Here is a 21316-nt window from a genome sequence, read left to right on the forward strand (position 1 = left end):
TCATTAATGAACATATCGAGTAGGAGAAAACCACTTTTCATGCATTTTCATGATATTGGTGACTGCTCTTAGATATTATTTCAGAACTTACCGAGTAAGTTGCCTCTCACAAATCAAATGCATATCTAAACGTAATTAAGTGATAATTAATTAATGTCATGCCATGTGCAACGAAAAGGGCAAACGTTGCGAATGCTCTGGAAATGTCCTCTGGAAATGTCCGATCTCTGAGCCATTTGGTTCCCAGCCCTGCCCGCGGTCACTCGGCTGGGAACGCACACGTGCCGTGCCGCGCCCGCTGATGATGTCGTAAATCGGTTGTACGGAGCGCGCTGCGCTGTGTGACGTCACCCCTTTCCACGCCCGTTATTGGACGGCGATCCGCACCCGCCAGCGTACATATAGCGCATCCGCCGGCAGAGTGAGCAAGTCGCACACCGACTCCACTGGGCTCCGGTCCTCTGCAAACTAGGGAGACGCTTTGGCTCGTCACCCTAGTCAAAAACAACTAGCTAAATTTTGCACACTCAAGGTGCACAAAAATAAAGCTTAAAATGGAGTTCTCTCTGCTATATATTGTGGCACTGCTGAGCTGTTTTGGGGCCCTCCAGGCGTCCTCTGCGGACGAGCTGGCCACGGCCGCCTCACACACAGCTCCGCGGCACACGCTGCATCTCCACCTCTCCGTGGACGAGCTGCGCCACGTGTTCGCCGTCGAACGCCACGAGGACGTGCCAGAATACGACCTCTTCCACGTGAGCTCCAGACGAAAGCGCAGCCCCAACGGCCGGCACCGGCGCAGCGTTCACGTGCAAGCGTTCGGCGACCAGATCGACCTGAACCTGGAGATGAACAGCGAGATCGACAACCACATCCGGCTTTTCTACGCCGACGGCGCCGACAGCGACATCAACATCGAGCGCGTCGAGGGCGACACGGACATGTACGTGGGCGAGCCGTACCAGGACATAAGTCGCGAGGCGGCGCTGCTGGTCAACCACGCCGACGACGACACGCTGCAGCTGAACGGCGTGGTGTCCGATCTGGTGATCGCGCCGGCACCGAGGCGCGTGCACCACCACTACCCGTCGTCCCATGACGACGACGCGCTGCTGGCTGACGACCAGGAGCCGCTGGACAGCCACGACAGCACGGCCCGGCTGCGCCAGCGCCGCTCGACACCGCCGGTCACACGAGGACTGCACGTCATCTACAAGCGCGCCGCCACGCCGTCGTCGGCCACCGGCTCGGCTCCTATCGACCACGAAGATTCTTCGCTGCTGGTGGAGAAGGAGCCGGCAGCCAGTGAAGACTCTGTGACGGACGAGTCGCCCAGCCGCAACAAGCGCAGCACGCCGTCGCTTTACCCAGAGGTGCTACTGATTGTCGACTACCAGACCTACGAGGCGCACAACTTTGATGCCAAGGCCGTGAAACGTTACATGATGACCTTCATGAACGCTGTTGATCTGCGTTACAAGTCTGCCGAGCAACCGTCCATCACCATCAAGGTGGCCGGCATCGTCATCAGCAAATCCAAGGAAGCCACCCCGTATCTGGAGAAGCACATGGTCAATGGCAAAGCTCTTGAAGCCGTTGGTGCTCTTGATTCCATCGGAAAGTACTTGTTTAAGGAGAAGCGTCTTCCCACTTACGATGCTGCCGTTGTCATCACGAAGCGTGACATGTGCACGCGCAGAAACGGCAGAGGCACCTGCAACAAAGTGACGGCTGGCTACGCATATGTCGGCGGTGGTTGCAGCATCAGCAGCTACCATAAGAAGGTGAACTCGGTGGCTCTTGTGGAGGACTCGACTGGCTTCTCCGGCATCATCGTGGCTGCGCATGAGATCGGACATCTGCTGGGAGCCGTGCACGATGGCTCGCCGCCGGCAGCGTACCTGGGCGGGCCGGGAGCCCGCTCCTGTCCCTGGAAGGACGGCTACATCATGTCCGACATGCGGCGTGACCACAAGGGCCTCAAGTGGTCGGTGTGCAGTCTTAATCAGTTCGCCCACTTCGCCAACGACAAGCGTTCAAAGTGCATGCACAACCACGCCAAGAAACCAGCCAGCCTGCCGTCGGCCAAGAAGCTGCCCGGCAAGCTGATGACCGTTGACGCGCAGTGCAAACGGGACCGCGGCTCGAGCGCCTGTTTCAAGGACCACCGCGTGTGCGCCGAGCTGTACTGCTTCGAGCCGTCCAGCGGCTACTGCGTGTCGTACCGGCCGGCGGCAGAGGGCTCCGCCTGCGGCCGCGGCCTGCACTGTATCAACGGCCAGTGCGTGGCCGACAGCTTCTACTACTAGCTGCCGCTGCTGCTGCTGCTGCTTGTTACGTGCAGGCTGGCCCGCGGGCGGGTGCAGCCACCTCTCAGGTACCTGGCGCTGTTGTTATTTTGCACTGTTTAGATGGACGGGGCAGCTGGCTTGTACCACGTCGGCTAGGACGCTGCCAGTAGGCGGTGGCTGCCACTGCCGAGTGAAGGTCTCTGATCTCTGTGAAGCGCCCACTATTTCCGTCCTACGTCGGTGCTGCGTACTTATTTGTAGGTATGTGTGTGAATGCTTCTTAGTGTCATGTTGTTGATGTTCTATTCGAATTGTCTTAATAAAAAGTCAAATATAGTAACAAGTGTATTTATTTTTACCTTAAAGATAGTATGTGACCCTTTCCTACAAAATCTGAGTTAGGACCATTTTCTGATAAAACGCAACAAATTATAATGTAAATTAAATCCCTTCTACTTCAATCAGTAACTAATCGCCAATAACTCATCTTGAAGTCACCTAAGCGGGGAACGCTGAAAATGACCGTTGAACAAGTACTTACATCACTTTTTGCCTAAATGAAATTCTCTGAAGGGAGCGTATTCCTGACCTTTGATCTTCATCACGTCTAGTTACTTACCAGTCGTCTAAAGTGCTTACAAAAGATGTTCATTGTTAGGAAGTCTTTTATGCCTAAGTTTACGCAATTATTTTCCTTTTTAAGATTTTAAGAATGTCCTGCCATACGCGGCTATTTTAGTAGCAGCGATGAGCGACTCGATTTTGAATCGGTTCCGCCGACTGCACAATAATTGAAGATGGATACAGCACTTCCGCAGCATTACTGAAAACAAATGCAATAGTCAATACTATCATTAAACTTTTAATGACATGGTTCTGCAAACCTGAGCTGTTTTGGAAATAGAGATGCTTGCATTTTTTATTGAAGCTGTGGGTCTGGCATAATGAATTTCGTAGTCACAATAGAAAATTTCACCTCGTTTCTGGCGCATGCCATTGCTGTTATATAGGCTATATTGCTGTTATATATGAATACTCTTGTCGCTTGCTGTTCTTTATTTAATGATAAGTCCTTTAGCATTGCAAGGGGTGATCAAGCGTGCGTTCGACATCCGGAAAATGAGGGATAATTATCCGAGATCACCAGCAATAATTTGGTATTGCAGGGACTATCGATGCAATCAGGGTAACTTTTAAAGGGGGAAAGGGGAATTTCCCCCCTTCGAAAATTCCGCTCCCCCTTTCAAATTGTGCGTGAACGGCTAGGGAGGGAAGGGGGAATTTCCCCCTTTCAAATTTATTTTTGAGCCCATTTTCAATCAATTCACTACTCAGATTCTATAATCATCGTTTGATCAGACTCTAGTCATCAATCAACGTTGCTGGCGCTTAGATAATTTTCAATTTGAGGTTCCATCCAACCATTTTACGTTCAGTGCAGCGGGAACTCCAGATTTGACCCGATACCGATCGGATGGTCGGTGGGACCGTCTCTTGTCTTGTCTGTTCCGTCTCTTCGCAATCACTGACATATCGCTACAGGCGTCGGCGTAGAAACCGGCGGGGGACGGGGGTCATGACCTCTCCGAACCAAGGGTCTTCCTTCGAACCAGGGTCCTTCAATCGGTCTTGGCCTAGCAAGAATAGTCACGTGTTACCTCTCTCTTTTTAGAAAGGCGCTACTTGATGTTTCGCCAGGGTAATAGGTTGATACTACTGATTGACATTCGCAAGGGCGCAGTCAAGTTGGGACCTCCCCCGCCCCTTACCGCCAAGGTAGGTACCTACGTATACATATTTTTAGCTAATTAATTTTTTGGCCACCTAACAATATAAAGTGGCCAGAATCCGGGGAGTGAGTAGGATTTGGGGGTAGGTAAGGTTCTGCAGGCGCCATCCTAACCAAAACCTAATAGCATTGGGCCCCCCTTCAGATGCCTCTGGATCCGCCCTTGCCCCGAACTAAACCCCATCTCGACTTTTCCTGTAAAAGTAACCTTGGATGCAATAAGTCATATTTTTATATTGTTTTTGCTTCAGTAATGGCTCTTTTACTCGTTGGATGTTCGTTGTGCACGGTGTCAGCCTAAAACCCCGAATGATCCCATTGATTCCGGAAAATTATCCCTATTTTCCAGATGTCGAACCCGGGGCAAATCCATGGGCCGATAAACAAAAACAAGCGTCATTATTTGTAACAAAAGCGGCACACAATGCAACTTTTTTAAAAGAGAAGGACAAAGTACTTACTACTTTCCATAGGTGCTGCCAGTACTGCTTCTCTCTTGCTAAAAAAGGCGCTTTCACTTACAGAAATGTGTAAAAATCATATTTTAAGGAAGCTACAGTAAAAATAGCACAATGCTTCAATAATTTTTCTTAAAGAAATAAGGACTAGTTGTTGGGAAACCAGTGCACGATCACCCGACCCTTCACTATGGCCGTCCAACACTTTCTGGCCTCCCTGTTCGCGGCACTCGACGCTGACGCAGGGTCCAGGGATTCACTGGTGACCAGTACCGCTCGTTCTGCTTGTTTGGGCTTGCTCAAGATGAAACCACTTTTCGTCTGGCCAGATGAATTTTCTTTAAAGCTGCCTGATTTCTTCAGGAGCCAGAGCCACTATAACAGAAGGAGACCCGGTCAAATCGATGCTTGTCAGAGAGGGGAACCACCTGAGGTTTGTATGGGTACAACCATCCCCTAACTACATACTTCCTCAATTCTCTCCACGCCGTCGGGGTGGAGATGTTGTCCGATTGCCGATTGCGCTGATATCCATTCCATGCCAAGTATCAGCGCAATCGGCAAACTAACTAAAGAGTCATTAGACTTGTTACCGAACTGACACCTCTTCGTTTTGCAAATTGCACGTGGCACGTAGGTACATTAGGGGTCACCCATACGCATCGAGAATAGCACACTACGTGTAAGAAAGGAAGAAGCTATCCCACACAAAAGACCGCGAGTGAATCGGTCAAGCAGTTGTGGAGATATAAGCTTTGCAAAGGCGCCCCCACGGCGACCGACTGCTAATATTCAGCAATAATCAGTGTCGCATCCGCGCACTGGAGGTATCCTCGTCACCTGTTCGTATACTCTAATGTGGTTGGGTTCAAGTCACAGTCGAGCGCTGCTTTTTTACAACTTTTCTGAAAACGGCACCTCGTGCAGTGACGTTCTATACATCGTTGGAAAGAGCATTGAAATTTGTATATTATATTAACTTTTCACTTTTATATATCTGCATCGTAAAAAGTTATTAAGCAACAAAGACGCTCCCATTGACTTTCCATGTTAAAAATTGTCATTTTTAAGCAAGCTTTAAAAGAAAAACGATTTTGCACAGCTTAACGAAGCACAACAGTATATACTATGTTCTCTTCTCAGCAACATATGAAAGTTTGGACGAAATCGTGACACATAATTTTGTACAGTGCGCGAATGAAAATATCTCTGCAAAACTGTCCATTCACTTAACATGGGACACAGCAAAATTCCAACTTTGACCTCGTGCAAAGAAACGTTCCGAGGTTCTGACGGGTGTACGGCGCACACTGGCGTGTACCTGAACGTGTTTGCAATAAAATGCCTGGAAGAAAATCACCTCTTCCTTGGCTCGTTTTTCCGCCATTCGTGATGGCGTAAAAAGTGTCCAATAGACGAAAATTGAAAAGCACGTGCCACGCGCAAAAGATTTCCGAGGGAGTAGCGACCGGTGTCATCAGCGTGGTGTCCGACCTGGTGATCGCACCGGCACCGAGGCGCGTGCACCACCACTACCCGTCGTCCAACGACGACGACGCGCTGCTGGCTGGCAATCAGGAGCCGCTGGACGGGTCCGAGAGCCACGACAGCACGGCCCGGCTGCCAAAACCCCATTGACTTAACATGGCTGTCCAAAACCCCCTTAACCCTCGCCCCGTTGGGGGGGGGCATTTTGGCCCCCCTGTGGTTTTTCCTGAATAGCAAGAAAACGGCGGCGCGCAGCGCCGGCAAATTTTCAGTACCTTCCCGGGCATCAATTTGACACCTTCACACCAAATTTCAAGTCTTAGGTCACCTTAGGTCAGGATTTATTGAGGTCAAACTGAGGTCATGTTCGAGCAAAAATGAGCAAAAAACATGCAATCTTGAAACGCTCACCAAATCTACAGTTATCAAGCAATTTCAAAGTTCTTTATATGGTCTAGTAGACAAAAAGCGGCGCTACAAAACTGCTATCTCGGATTTTTGAAATTTTGGGTTTTTGACCCAAAAAAATTCAAAAAGTTGATTTTTTAGAAAAACTTTTAAAAAAATCCAAAATTCTTTTCCGAATTTCGAAAAACCGGGATATATGTGATAGTCCCTGCGCTCTTCTATATACATACCAAATTTCAGATCGATATATCGTTTTCTGGCCAAGTTATAGCGAAAAAACTGTTCAAAAATGATGACGTCAAATTTTTGAACTCAATTTTTAGCGATTCTAGACCACGTCCGGCAAAACAAAGACCACCATTGAACTCCCTGTGACGAGCTGCATCGATTCGATACCCATTTTATGCAAAAATATCAACTTTGAAATTTGACCTAATTTGACCTGACCTTGACCTGACCTTGACCTGAACTTGACCAAAACGTGACCTAAGCTGGCCCCAAAGGCTGCCTGACCCACATAATCGCATTTGTCATGAAAATGGACCATAAAAAATGTATCACACGTCACTTTCATATTGTGACCCCCCAGTGACCTGACCTCTGTGACCTGACCTGGTATCAGTGACCTCAAATAGCAAAATATGTGTTTGAAGAACATTTCCCCATCGATGATTTTAATGAAATGCATTTTACTCGATTTTACAACGCATTTCTTGAAATGCCTGTAAACGGTGAAAATTGGACCTTTGACCTGACCTGTGACGTCATCGGTTTGACCTAGGTCAATAAAATTGGGTCACAAGGTAGTTCCCTGATAGGGCTATCCAACACCGTTTGCCGCTTGTCGCTAGGTTGCGTGGTTCTCGAGATCTTAGGGGGGGAGGCCAAAATGCCCCCCCCCCCCAACAGGGCGCGTTGCTTGGCAGAGCCCAACGGGGCGCGGGTTAAACAAAAACAAAATATTTAGCGAAAATCTTCAGTTAAGTTGTGGGGGCGGCGTCGCGTCGCCCCCACGCCTTCAAGTTGTGGGGGCGTCGCCCCCACAGCCTTCAAGTTGTGGGGGCAGCGTGCCCCCATTGCCCCCACGGTTTCCGCGTCCATGCAGGGAGGTCAAAAAAAGGTCAAATCAGTCCAAATCAGTCCAATTTACAATGACGAGAAGTCGGTCATAAAAATGAAATCTAAGTTTCCAAAATGAGTCTGGATGATATGATGTATAGGTATGATAGAGCTGGCATGTGGATAGTCACCTGAGTGGATGATGGCCTATGACGTCACAACAGAGGTCAGCCTCGACCAATCAGAATACGCTTCCGTGAATCGTAAGGAAATGCATGTTAAATTGTGAATATTCAAGTCTTTATGAAGACATGTCATAGGTGTATTTAAGATATAGTCATATGTATATAAGATATAAGATGTAGCTCGCTACAGTATTTTGCCAAATAAATCCCCGTTATAAATTGGCTTGCTGTAACCCAGATTATTTTTTGTAAAAAGTGACTTGAAAAATCTAAAAAAAGTGACTGAAATAATCAGCATGGATTCCATGGAAATAAAATACTATAGATGATCCCTATAAAGGAAGATGCACCATGTGTTATTCCAAAGTCCCTGAAAGGCATATCTTACGATCGATAAATATTTGGAATTTAAGTTAACGCAAATTCCAGCTCGCGGTACGATTGTAAATCCCATCAAGTTGCCACATCGCTCATCGTGACCGGTTTGGAGGAGTAGCCGGCCCACCTGTCGGGAGACGCACACGTGTTGCGCCGTGCGCGCTGCATGATGACGCTGTAAATCTGCGCGCCGGAGCGAGTTGAATGACGTCACACCATTCGGAGCTCGCCATTGGACGACGGGTCTCGCTCGCCAACATACATATAGTGGATCGAACTGTGGCAAGATTGGCAAGTCGCACACCGACTCCACAGGGCCCAGGTCCTTCTCCGACTGGGAACGAGTGTGTCGCAGATTTTCACCGAAATGGCGCACACTCTGTCCTCAACCCTGGCGCTGCTGAGTTGTTTTGCGGCCCTCCAGGCGTCCTCTGCGGACGAGCTGGCCACGGCCGCCTCACACACAGCTCCGCGGCACACGCTGCATCTCCACCTCTCCGTGGACGAGCTGCGCCACGTGTTCGCCGTCGAGCGCCACGAGGACGTGCCAGAGTACGACCTCTTTCACGTGAGCTCCAGACGAAAGCGCAGTCTCAACGGCCGGCACCGGCGCAGCGTTTACGTGCAAGCGTTCGGCGACCAGATTGACCTGGACCTGGAGATGAACCGCGAGATCGACAACCACATCCGGCTCTTCTACGCCGACGGCGCCGACAGCGACATCAACATCGAGCGCGTCGAGGGCGACACGGACATGTACGTGGGCGAGCCGTACCAGGACATAAGTCGCGAGGCGGCGCTGCTGGTCAGCCACGCCGACGACGACACGCTGCAGCTGAACGGCGTGGTGTCCGACCTGGTGATCGCGCCGGCACCGAGGCGCGTGCACCACCACTACCCGTCTTCCCATGACGACGACGCGCTGCTGGCTGACGACCAGGAGCCGCTGGACGGGTCCGAGAGCCACGACAGCACGGCCCGGCTGCGCCAGCGCCGCTCGACACCGCCGGTCACACGAGGACTGCACGTCATCTACAAGCGCGCCGCCTCGCCGTCGTCATCCACCGGCTCGGCTCCCATCGACCACGAAGATTCTTCGCTGCTGGTGGAGAAGGAGCCGGCAGCCAGTGAAGACTCTTTGACGGACGAGTCGCCCAGCCGCAACAAGCGCAGCACGCCGTCGCTTTACCCAGAGGTGCTACTGATTGTCGACTACCAGACCTACGAGGCGCACAACTTTGATGCCAAGGCCGTGAAACGCTACATGATGACCTTCATGAACGCTGTTGACCTGCGCTACAAGTCTGCCGAGCAGCCGTCCATCACCATCAAGGTGGCTGGCATCGTTATCAGCAAATCCAAGGAAGCCACCCCGTATCTGGAGAAGCACATGGTCAATGGCAAAGCTCTTGAAGCCGTTGGTGCTCTTGATTCCATCGGGAAGTACTTGTTTAAGGAGAAGCGTCTTCCCACTTACGATGCTGCCGTTGTCATCACGAAGCGTGACATGTGCACGCGCAGAAACGGCAGAGGCACCTGCAACAAAGTGACGGCTGGCTACGCATATGTCGGCGGCGGCTGCAGCGTCAACAGCTACCACAAAAAGGTGAACTCGGTAGCTCTGGTGGAGGACTCGACTGGTTTCTCCGGCATCATCGTGGCCGCGCACGAGATCGGGCATCTGCTGGGAGCCGTGCACGATGGCTCGCCGCCGGCAGCGTACCTGGGCGGGCCGGGAGCCCGCTCCTGTCCCTGGAAGGACGGCTACATCATGTCCGACATGCGGCGCGACCACAAAGGTCTCAAGTGGTCCGTGTGCAGTCTCAATCAGTTCGCCCACTTTGCCAACGACAAGCGTTCAAAGTGCATGCACAACCACGTCAAGAAACCGGCCAGCCTGCCGTCGGCCAAGAAGCTGCCCGGCAAGCTGATGACCGTGGACGCGCAGTGCAAGCGGGACCGCGGCTCGAGCGCCTGCTTCAAGGACCACCGCGTGTGCGCCGAGCTGTACTGCTTCGAGCCGTCCAGCGGCTACTGCGTGTCGTACCGGCCGGCGGCAGAGGGCTCCGCCTGCGGCCGCGGTCTGCACTGTATCAACGGCCAGTGCGTGGCCGACAGCTTCTACTACTAGCTGTCGCTGCCGCTGCTGCTGCGGTTGTTACGTGCAGGCTGGCCCGCGGGCGGGTGCAGCCAACTCTCAGGTACCTGATGCGTCTTATTTTTTTATTACCAGTTAATGGTAATGGCGTGTGTTACATGCTTGGCTCTACAGCCTTAAGGTGGCTGTTTCAAGCCTACCACTTATACCTATTGTGATCGGATGTTAGAGTTCTATGTACAGTTGATAAGCATGTGCGTACGCAGTCACCACGGTTGAACGGCTTTTCGAAAGAGCCTTTTAGGTGTTCTGACTTATGAGTTCTGACCACTTGATCTGGGATATTCTTTATCCAATGCTGCAATTTTCTAGGTTCCTTGTGGTTTCATATAGGCCTACTCTAAGGCACTTCATGATCGGTTATGTGCTTCGGCAATCAGCATGTCTTAGGTATTGTTGTATGTATGGGAAAAGAGGTACTATTTAAACCTGTTACGTTGATTTCAATTATTTCATATCATTCAGTTGTAAATACACGTGCATTCGAAATAATATGAGTAGCGCACCTCAACCCGCGCTCTCTCCTGCCGTCAATGGATGATGTCATCGACGCTGTGAGCAGAGAGTGCATTGACGTCCTGGGAGTCTCAGAATCGTGGCTCAAACCTAGTGTAACCGATGAATTCGTCCTGATACCGGGATTCTCGGTGATCAGGAATGACCGCAGATCCGGCAGAGGGGGCGGGGTGTGCGTGTTCTACCGTGACGGCCTGCGCCCGGAGAGACTCAGAGTACCGAAGGCCGGCTCACAGCTGGAGACGCTGTGGCTGAGCTTCGGACGGAGTCGCGGTATCACGGTGGGCGTGGCGTACCGGCCTCCCAGAGGAGCAGTGCTGCCCTACATTGAGGACCTGAGGACACAGCTGGTGCACGTGATGGGACTGGGCCGCCCCGTGTGCCTTCTGGGGGACATGAACTTTGATTTGTTGTCACCTGCCAAACCCGGTGTGGCAAGCTACGCGCAGCTACTTAGCGACCTACACATGTCCCAGCTGATCAGGCAACAGACTCATCAAGATGGCTCGCTTTTAGATCATATTGTCATCCCAGAATCTGACGTGAAAGCCACGGCTCGTGTCATACCATTTCATTCAAGTGATCATGATTTAGTGCTCGCGAACCTAAAGATCCCTGTTGTGCGAGATAGGCAGACGGAAGTAGTCGTTAGGTCTTCCCGACGTCTGGATCGCGACGCACTGTGCTACGACCTTCTCACCGCTGATTGGTCTTCCGTGTACGCTCTCCCAGGAGTTGGGGACAAGTGGCGGGGCTTCCTAGATGTTTGGAGTCCCATCATTGATACGCATATGCCTCTAGTCACGGTGAAGCTTCGCCACCCTCCCTGTCCCTGGCTGGACGACAACCCCGAGCTCAGGGAGATGATGAGGGAGAGGGACGCGGCGCGTGCGGAGAGGGATCGTGATCGGTGCGGGGAGACCGAGCGCCGGTACCGGCAGTATCGGAATGACGTTAAAGGGGCCCAGGCCAGGGCGCGGTCTGCTTTCTTTGAGGCTTCTATGAAAAATTCTCGCAAGCAGACTTGGAAGGACATTAGGAAGTTTCTCGTTGCCTCGGGGAAGAGGGGCGGAGCTGGCAGTAGTGGTGCGCCGGTCACGGACCGCACACGGGAATGGGCAGAGAAGCTCAATCGGCACTTTTCGTCGGTTGGCCCCAGTATCGCTGCGTCCCTGAGTACAGTGGCGGCTGCCGGGCCACAGCTGTCACCCCGGCCGCCCCGTGTCTGCAGCGGCGCATTCAGGGTGAGACCGGCCACTCTGCCGGAGCTCTCCAGTGCGCTAGAGCGGATGAACTGCTCCAGGGCAAGCGGACCGGACGGCATCACGGTCAGCATGCTCAAGCTGACGTTTCCGGTCGTCGGCCCTCACCTGCTGCACGTAATTAACCGCTCTATCGTGAACGGTGTGGTGCCGGCGGAGTGGAAGGTGGCCACAGTGACGCCGCTGTTTAAATCGGGTGACATTTTAGACGAGAACAACTACCGGCCTGTGTCAATTTTACCTACCGTGTCGAAGCTAGCCGAACGTGTCATATGTGATCAGCTGATGTGGTATCTTACGAGCTGTGACATTATCTGCCCCGAGCAGCATGGTTTCCGGCCGGCCCACTCCACGGAGTCGGCCATGCTTGACGCTGTCAGTTACATTTCTTCTCAAGTTGACAGGGGGCAGGTAGTCTCTCTTATAGCTGCTGACACCTCTAAAGCTTTTGACAGCGTTGAGCATGGCCGGCTCGTGGAGAAGCTGGGCTGGTATGGTATTGACCCCTGGTGGTTTGCCGACTGGCTCAGTGACCGCAAACAGACGGTCAGGGGCGGCTCGGAGTCCCTCCCGGTTTCCCACGGTGTGGTACAGGGTAGTATTCTTGGACCGATACTTTTTACAGTTTTTACCAACGACCTTCCGTCTCACGTACCGTGCGGCAGACTGATTATGTACGCGGACGACACACAATTCATTAATACCTGTGGACAGACCAGTATCGGAGAACACGCAGCCGACCTAGAGGTCATGCTCGGGGTGGTCCAGGCATGGTACAATCAAAACAGCCTGAGGATAAACCCGTCAAAAACAGAACTGATCATGTTCGGAAAAAATCACGGAGCCGATTTTTCTATCCAGTTTGCCGGTGCAGTAGTTCAGCCATGTGAGAAGGTGAAGGTGCTGGGAGTGGTGCTCGACTCGCGCCTACAGTGGGTGGACCACGTGTCCTTAGTGGTGCGCCGGTGCTACAGCACCTTATCAGGTCTCTCAAAATTCTCCCATCGGCTGCCGAGTTCGGTCAAAAAACTAGTCGTCGAGTCCCTGGTGTTCCCACACATTTTGTACTGCGCTACTGTTTGGGGCGGGTGTAATAAAACCCAAAGACATAGGGTTCAGAAAATTCTAAACCATGCCGCGCAGATCGTGTCGGGATGTTCACGTCGGATGCACGTTACGCCACTTCTAGCCCAACTGGACTGGCAGAGCGTGGACTCCCTCATACGCGAGAGAGATATCATTACCGTCCACAAGCTGACACACTCGCATCTGGCTCCTGTCAGACTGAAACAGCTGCTAACACGGCGCAGTGAGGTGTCAAGCCGCTGTACCCGGGCTACGGAGGCGGGTCACCTGGAGCTGCCCCAGGTGCGCTCTGAGCGGGCCCGGCGGCACTTTTGTTTCCGGGCCGCTATGAGCTGGAACGATGCCTCTGATGCTGTCAGGGAGCCAGTAACTGTCGCCACGTGTCGTGCGAGACTGCGATCAAAGTGAGCTTCTGCACTGTGATGACTGCATTTTAACTCTGTATCAACTTTGTGTATTAATCTGTAGAACGCGTCGCGAGGTACAGTGTTTTATAGTTAGGCTGTGATTCTTGAGCGGTGACAATAATATGTAGGTATGTAGAAACCATGTGATCATAATTTGTATGTAGGTACCAATACCATACATGATGCTTCAATGTATATTGACGCAAGCTTTAAAACCCACCATGTGGAGGCTTAAGATCGTAAATAAATAAATAAATAAATAAGATATAGGAATGACAATTGATGTCCAATAAGTCAGCGTCGTGTTCGTACTTGTTTACCTACAGCGTCGATATCGAAGCTGCACGATACTATGTAAACTGATAGATCCAGACAGGCTGGTTCCGAAAACACCCTTCGTTTTACCCTTGGTCAAATACTTTGGGCTCTACGGGTCAAGAACCCCCTGTGGTTACAAGAACTAATAGAGTATACCAGGCTATTTACCAACTGACCGGGGTCAAGATGGCACCACAACACGTGACGTGACACAAGGAACGCGTTACATCCGAGAAATTGCCGATCGAGGGCAACGGTCAAGGTCAACTTTTGCGAAAAGTCGTTCTTTTTGGGCGGGGTACAGCATAAAAGCTTTATTTACGAACCAGTTAAATCAACTCATATGACATGAGTGCTGTCGCAATAACAATTCCATCTGCAGTCCATGCATCGGACGTTGCGAGGAGCGCTTGAAATCCCGATTCTATATTTAAGAAAGTACAATAAATCATTTCAGGCGCAAAAATAGCACTTCCTATATTTCCCTTAACCCTCGCCGGCACAGGTCATTTTGCGTCTTTGACGGCACAAGGGGGGGGGGTACGACCCCCCTCGCGTTTGGCCCCTGATCGAGCTAGAGCTTCGCGGAAAAAACGAGCGTGTTGCCCGTCACGAGAGGAAGCCGATGATATCCAATTTTAAGGTCCTAAGTCATCGGGTGACCTTCCAGGTCAGGCCAATGACCCAAAAAGCGGGAAAATCGGGACCTGTTAGAAAGTCGTAAAGTGTGGCTGCTATGGGGTTTTCCGGGGTGCTGATCACGGATATCGTGTTAGTTTTGATCAGAGATGATGTCTTTAAGCATTTAGACCAGGTCGGGTCAGGTCAGGTCAGGTCAACCGGTAGGGGTCGTGAGGGTAATCGTAATACGTGTCAACCGCCTCTGACAGCTTCGTAACATGTTACGAAGGCACCAAAACTACTTCGTAAATGTTCAAATGGTTGCTAAATTCGAAATCAGCTCCAAAAACTAGCCTAGAAACATGTAAAACTCGAAAAAGTGAACCGAGATCACAAAAGGTCAATGACCTGACCTGACCTTCAAGTGACCTTGACATCCACCCAAATGCATGGGAGCAGCATCAAATCACATGTTTGAACGTTTGAAACCACGAAAAGCTTGCAAACGCGCGGCTAATGCGAGCCGACACACGCCGAATCGCGATTCCGGCCAAACATGGTCTCAGAAAGTAGGTCACAGGTCAAAGGTCATTTTGGTCAGGGTCATGAAATTTTTAGGGTAGGTGTAAAATTGATCAATGTGAGGATACTGAAAGTTTCGTCTTGATCGGCCGCTTTTTACGCGAGTTATTTGCGAAAAACCTTAGGGGGGTTGCATCAACCTGTGCCGGCGAGGGTTAATGGCTAATCATGGAGAGGTCACGTGACTAAGCGGATCTAAGGTGACCTTCATGATAAATCAAAAATTCCTATACCTATCTTATAGGTAAGCTGTGTGCACTGGGGAGGACACTACTTGCTGTAAGCTAGTTTCATTAATCAATAATGATCTCCCTGCGAAAGATCTCCCCAGCACAAAGCGCGTTGTAAAGTTGCGACTTTTCAGAACCATACAGCTGTTTACGCATGACGTGTTATCACGGAACATATAGTCTACGACAGACTAAATATTTCGCAGACTGTTGTAGACTATATATGCCGTGGTCTTACCCCGCGCACCGACGCGACGGGGGGGGGGGGGAGGGGCGTTAACCGCCCCCCCCCCCCCCCCTGAGGTTTTTGCGCCGTGAAATTTGGCATGACTCTTCCTTTACCAATGTTACACATAGTGTGCAAGTAACCTTTCAAAAGTTACCTTTCTCTTACCTGTCAGGTCACCAGGTCACTTCGAATGACCCAACCTCAAATCACTTTTTTGCAGCTGCTTCACCGTGTCAGCTACAGTAGATGACGGAGGCCTTTGAAAATTGTAGGATGTAACGAGGTCATTTAGTAGCTACCATTGTTTTTTCTCGGAATTTTGATATCGATGACCTAAGGTCAGGTCAATTTTTTTACCTCCCCGTCAATGGGGGAAAATCAACTCCCTGTTTTTTTTCTCACTAAAACGCGTCAGAACGGCCCAATATACCATAAATAACTTCAGATACGATCATCAACTTTGACTACCCTGAGGCCTGTTTTGCTCTTGGGCAGCTGTAAGGTCATGTGACGTCATCAAGGGTCACCAAAGGTTTTTTGCTAACACCTCCTTACAGGAATAAGATACAGCCGCGCCGCGCGATGGTCTCATTGTGTTCAGTTCGTCAAGGCGCATGGAATGATATACATGATGACCTTAAGGACCCGTGACCTGAGGTCAGCCTTTGACCTTGACCTTTCGAGGTCAGCACATATATAATTCGATGCGGATTGACGTGAGGATCACGATGGTGCCATTATTTTGCTCCTAGCTTGGTTACTTCGAAAGTTATTCGAGAAAAACTATCTTCATTTCTAGCGCCGCCATTTGAACTTTGTTAACCCCTGTGACGTCATCTTTGACCTGACCTGAAAATGACCTTAGTAAAAATTGTAGACCTTCCGTGCGTACCCCATACCGTTTACCGCTTCTCGCTATCTTGCTTCGTTTTCGAGATCTAGGGGGGGGGGGGGGTGTTCAACCGCTCCCCCGTCGGTTCTAAGTTGGCGCAGATTCCTGTCGGTGCGCGAGTTACGTTAGTGGCCTGACTTGACCTAAGTTCCAGTTAAGCGTCACAATTTCTGGCTTGATTTACTTAAAGGTCAGATATGCCCAGTTTCAACTCTCTATCGCCAACGCTTCCGAGCGATTGCAGACAAAAGTCAGAGAGTGGCATCAGTCCCCTTTTTGTACGAAATTGGAACACTAACTAGGTCGGTTGCTTTTGTTTTGTGTTTAAATTGCGTTGCTCCTGGCCATTCGATTCTATTAATTTACGTATGTTTGTTTGCCTACATGTATTGCTCATTTTTTTTTTTTAACCAAACGAACACTGACGATCCAGCTTCAGATATTCATGTCGGCCAATCTACTAGTAGAAGCATATTGCTATCCGCGCAGCTGCTGCTGGTAGATAGACATTTGCCGTTCCCCTAATATTTTACCACTGGCATTAAAGTAAAGTTGACCCACATGAAACCCAGACTCATTTTAGCCATTTTCAGCCCACATTGAGCTAAAATAAGCAATATGAGGGCTTTAATCGCGGTTTGGTTCTCGCCTTCGGGTGACCGGTAAAATGAAGTGTTTTGGCAAATTCTATCAAAATTTGGACCGCATTTAAGCTGAAAAGAGATTAACTTGGTCTAGGGTGATCGTCGGATAACTTTTATTTCGTGCCTATACCAGCACATTCAGAAAAAGGCGAATGTCGGTCTACCAGCAGCAGATTCGCGAATATCAATGTACTACTAGGTTGGCCCATGTTAAAAGATATTGCTCCACGATTATGACTTTGCAAAGATTCTGCTCTTGAAAATAAGAAACTTAATGGAAGAGGACTCTTTTTGAATGAACTGACAATGGTAAGTGCACTGTTATTGAAAGTATTGTTTCAAATAATAAATGTCTACTCACATGTTTGGGTATACCTACGAGTAAAATGCACAGCAGACTTAAGGCCGCCCCACTTTGCGGGTTTTGAGTTTGCGGGCATAATACTAATTCATAGAGTGATTAGACCGTTCCCTTATGGTAATTTCATGAATGCAGTGAAGCCGGTACACCTTCAGAAAATTACATATAGTCGCAATGCCAGCGCAACGAAATAAAATTCGACTCCAACGAAAAACCCGCAAACCTCGCAGAATTCGCAGACCTCGCAGCGAGGAAAATCGAAAGTTGACTCAAAATCAACTTTTGGAATGCGATGCAAGGTCGCTCGCAAGCTACATAAAAACATGCAGACTCGCTTGTTAGATGGTAGTGTAGGTCACTCAGCTTAAATTGTATTATTTGATCTTGGAGAAACCCGAAAACCCGAAAACTCGCAACCCGCATGCGAATTCCAGTGTGGGGCGGCCTTTATAGACGATCATACGCAGCTGTGTTGCCAAGAGAAATCGTCTTTTGAACACCCACCGCCTTAGGGGAATACTTGGCGTAGCGTGTCGGTTCTCGAATGGGCCGATGTGGGTCCCGACTGCGCTCCTGGTGTGCGACCGTGAGCGGTGACGTCAGGCCGGCGCAGCGGCCGCCATTGGGCAGTCCCGCTCTCACGGGTAGCCGCAGTTCCTACATATAGCGGGCCGGCCGAGCACGCCGGTAAATCGTCCTCCGACACCACGGGGCTCGGGTCCCAGCTGACAGGCGAGACGAGCCGGCCGTCTCCGCCGCCAGAGTGCCTCGCAGATTTTCCGTGCAAAATGGCGTGCATTCTATTGCAAGTTTTAGTGTGCTTATGGGTGAGTGCAGCCCTCCAGGCGTCCTCTGCGGACGAGCTGGCCACGGCCGCCTCACACACAGCTCCGCGGCACACGCTGCATCTCCACCTCTCCGTGGACGAGCTGCGCCACGTGTTCGCCGTCGAGCGCCACGAGGACGTGCCAGAGTACGACCTCTTCCACGTGAGCTCCAGACGAAAGCGCAGCCTCAACGGCCGGCACCGGCGCAGCGTTCACGTGCAAGCGTTCGGTGACCAGGTCGACCTGGACCTGGAGATGAACCGCGAGATCGACAACCACATCCGGCTCTTCTACGCCGACGGCGCCGATAGCGACATCAACATCGAGCGCGTCGAGGGCGACACGGACATGTACGTGGGCGAGCCGTACCAGGACGTGAGTCGCGAGGCGGCGCTGCTGGTCAACCACGCCGACGACGACACGCTGCAGCTGAACGGCGTGGTGTCCGACCTGGTGATCGCGCCGGCACCGAGGCGCGTGCACCACCACTACCCGTCGTCCCATGACGACGACGCGCTGCTGGCTGACGACCAGGAGCCGCTGGACGGGTCCGAGAGCCACGACAGCACGGCCCGGCTGCGCCAGCGCCGCTCGACACCGCCGGTCACACGAGGACTGCACGTCATCTACAAGCGCGCCGCCTCGCCGTCGTCGTCCACCGGCTCAGCTCCCATCGACCACGAAGACTCGCTGCTGGTGGAGAAAGAGCCGGCCGCCAGCGATTCTGATCCTATTACTAAGTCTTCTAGTCGCCAAAAACGCGACACCTCTGATCTTTACCCAGAGGTGTTACTGATCGTTGACTACGAAACTTATGCTGCGCACAACTTTCAAGCGAAGGCTGTCAAGCGCTATTTGATGAGCTTCATGAACGCCGTGGACCTGCGTTATAAATCGGTAAGGTATCCTTCCATCACTCTCAAGGTGGCTGGCATTGTCATCAGCAAGACCAAGAGCGCTACGCCCTACTTGGAGAAGCACATGATCGGCGGGAAGGCGCTGAGTGCGATCGCTGCCCTCGAGTCGATCGGCCAGTACCTGTACACGGAGAAGCGGCTGCCGAGCTACGACCTGGCCATGGTGTTGACCAAGCGCGACATGTGCACGCCCAGCGGCCCGTGGGGACTCTGCAACAAGATCACCGCCGGGTACGCCTACGTGGGAGGCGGGTGCAGCATCAGCAGGTACTTCCACAAGATCAACTCGGTGGCTCTGGTGGAGGACTCGACTGGTTTCTCCGGCATCATCGTGGCCGCGCACGAGATCGGACATCTGCTGGGAGCCGTGCACGATGGCTCGCCGCCGGCAGCGTACCTGGGCGGGCCAGGGGCCAGCTCCTGTCCCTGGAGGGACGGCTATATCATGTCGGACCTGCGGCGGGACCAAAGGGGTCTCCAGTGGTCCGTCTGCAGCCTCAATCAGTTCGCTCACTTCGCCAGTGATGAACGGTCTCGATGCATGCACAACTATCCGTCAAAGTCAGGACATTTGAAGTCAGGCACTGCACTGCCTGGGAAGCTCCTAAGCGTGGACGCGCAGTGCAAGCGGGACCGCGGCTCGAGCGCCTGTTTCAAGGACCAGCGCGTGTGCGCCGAGCTGTACTGCTTCGAGCCGTCCAGCGGCTACTGCGTGTCGTACCGGCCGGCGGCAGAGGGCTCCGCCTGCGGCCGCGGTCTGCACTGTATCAACGGCCAGTGCGTGGCCGACAGCTTCTACTACTAGCTGTCGCTGCTGCTGCTGCTGCGGTTGTTACGTGCAGGCTGGCCCGCGGGCGGGTGCAGCCATCTCTCAGGTACCTGACACACCTTTCCATTAACCATGAGATTAGTACCACGGTTGTTTTCTGTGATTCGTGTCATGTAGTTGCTCTTACATGCTCATTCCAACACTGCCATCATCGAGATAGACATTCTGATGTGCCATCTGATAGGGCTAGGTTTGCTGAGAAATGATTTGTTTTTGTGTATACATGTACATGATCTCCCATGCATTTTGCATCGGTTTGTAGGAGTTCCTTCAAACATGGTAGGTACATTTCAGCTTAGTAGTGTGAGCACGAATTTCGTCATTATCGAGTTGCATGCTACTAAATTGCGAAGTGTTGTGGAGCTGCTTATGCAATACTTGGTGCCAGATGCAACTGGTTTTGTGTATTCGTTTCAATTCAACGTCACTGTCTATAGAGTCTTTCAAATAGAATGTTTCGCACTCATCACAACAATGCCAGGACGACTAATGTGCTATGAATAAATGTGGCTAGAATGAAGAGCTTGTATGTTTTCAGCATTGGTTCAAACGACAACCATCCAAGAGTAGGCATAGGTATAAACGGTTTAGCATTGACCGTACTCGAAGCAAACAGAGAAATTATCTTTTAAAAAAAGTGATTTTGTTCGTCTAAGATGATTCAACGCATCTCGTTAACTTTTGACACTCTCCATTTACACTGGATTCTTTTTTAGCACGCAACACAATGATTCGCTGGGTTATCGCTCTTATAATTTAATGTATCGTTCCAGCGATTCGTTTCTTCTAGTTTGACGAACAAATTAGGACGTTATAGTTTAACAAAGGGCGCTTCGTTTCCCAAAATTTCGCCTGATAAGTATGCGATTAATATTCTGCAACCGTCATGTCTGGCACTTTTCTGCATAACATACTAGATACCAGGCGTGATAGCATCATCTCGCCTAGCCGGGTCCCTCCGATATCATCTACCATCGTGTCGGAACTGGCGGAAAGGAGCGTTCGGCTGATGGACATCGCGGCGCCGGCTCGGCAAATGTTCGCCGGGTCGAGCCCGTCTGGGCACTTCACGGAATACCTATGTCAGGACCTGCGCGAAACCCACCCCGCAGTGTCTCCGTATTCACCCCCGGCCGGGTGCTGGTCTGGAAGGAGGCCTTTCGGAACGATAGCCGATCTGCGGTGATCGGAGACGAGCTGGGTGCTGCTGTGTCGGACCTGCGGGCCACGGGCGCTGCCTATACCAGGAGCCAGTGGGGACTGTAGCTACATACGTAAACACAACACCAGTCATGGTCATGGAAACCCAGCTGCGAACCCTGGTGGTCATAACTTGCAGCATAGTAACGTGAGCCTGCCACTAGGTGGCGAACAGTCTCCG

The 21316-nt window shown here is 51.4% G+C and overlaps 2 protein-coding genes across 2 annotated transcripts; both read left to right on the forward strand.

Moving 5' to 3' along the window:
• Positions 1-421: 421 nt before the first annotated feature.
• On the forward strand, positions 422-20211 carry LOC122390276 (A disintegrin and metalloproteinase with thrombospondin motifs 18-like). The gene is made up of 3 exons (XM_043383028.1): positions 422-594; positions 13361-13364; positions 18195-20211. The coding sequence occupies exons 1-3, from the start codon at positions 555-557 to the stop codon at positions 19909-19911; spliced, it is 1761 nt and encodes a 586-aa protein (XP_043238963.1). The 5' UTR covers positions 422-554; the 3' UTR covers positions 19912-20211.
• On the forward strand, positions 8365-10705 carry LOC122390266 (A disintegrin and metalloproteinase with thrombospondin motifs 18-like). Its single transcript, XM_043383018.1, has one exon. It carries the CDS (start codon positions 8424-8426, stop codon positions 10185-10187), a length of 1764 nt encoding a protein of 587 aa, XP_043238953.1. The 5' UTR covers positions 8365-8423; the 3' UTR covers positions 10188-10705.
• Positions 20212-21316: the final 1105 nt, after the last annotated feature.

Source organism: Amphibalanus amphitrite, unplaced genomic scaffold (assembly GCF_019059575.1).
Source record: "Amphibalanus amphitrite isolate SeventyFive unplaced genomic scaffold, NRLGWU_Aamphi_draft 000020F_arrow, whole genome shotgun sequence".
In the NCBI taxonomy this organism is placed as follows: domain Eukaryota; kingdom Metazoa; phylum Arthropoda; class Thecostraca; order Balanomorpha; family Balanidae; genus Amphibalanus; species Amphibalanus amphitrite.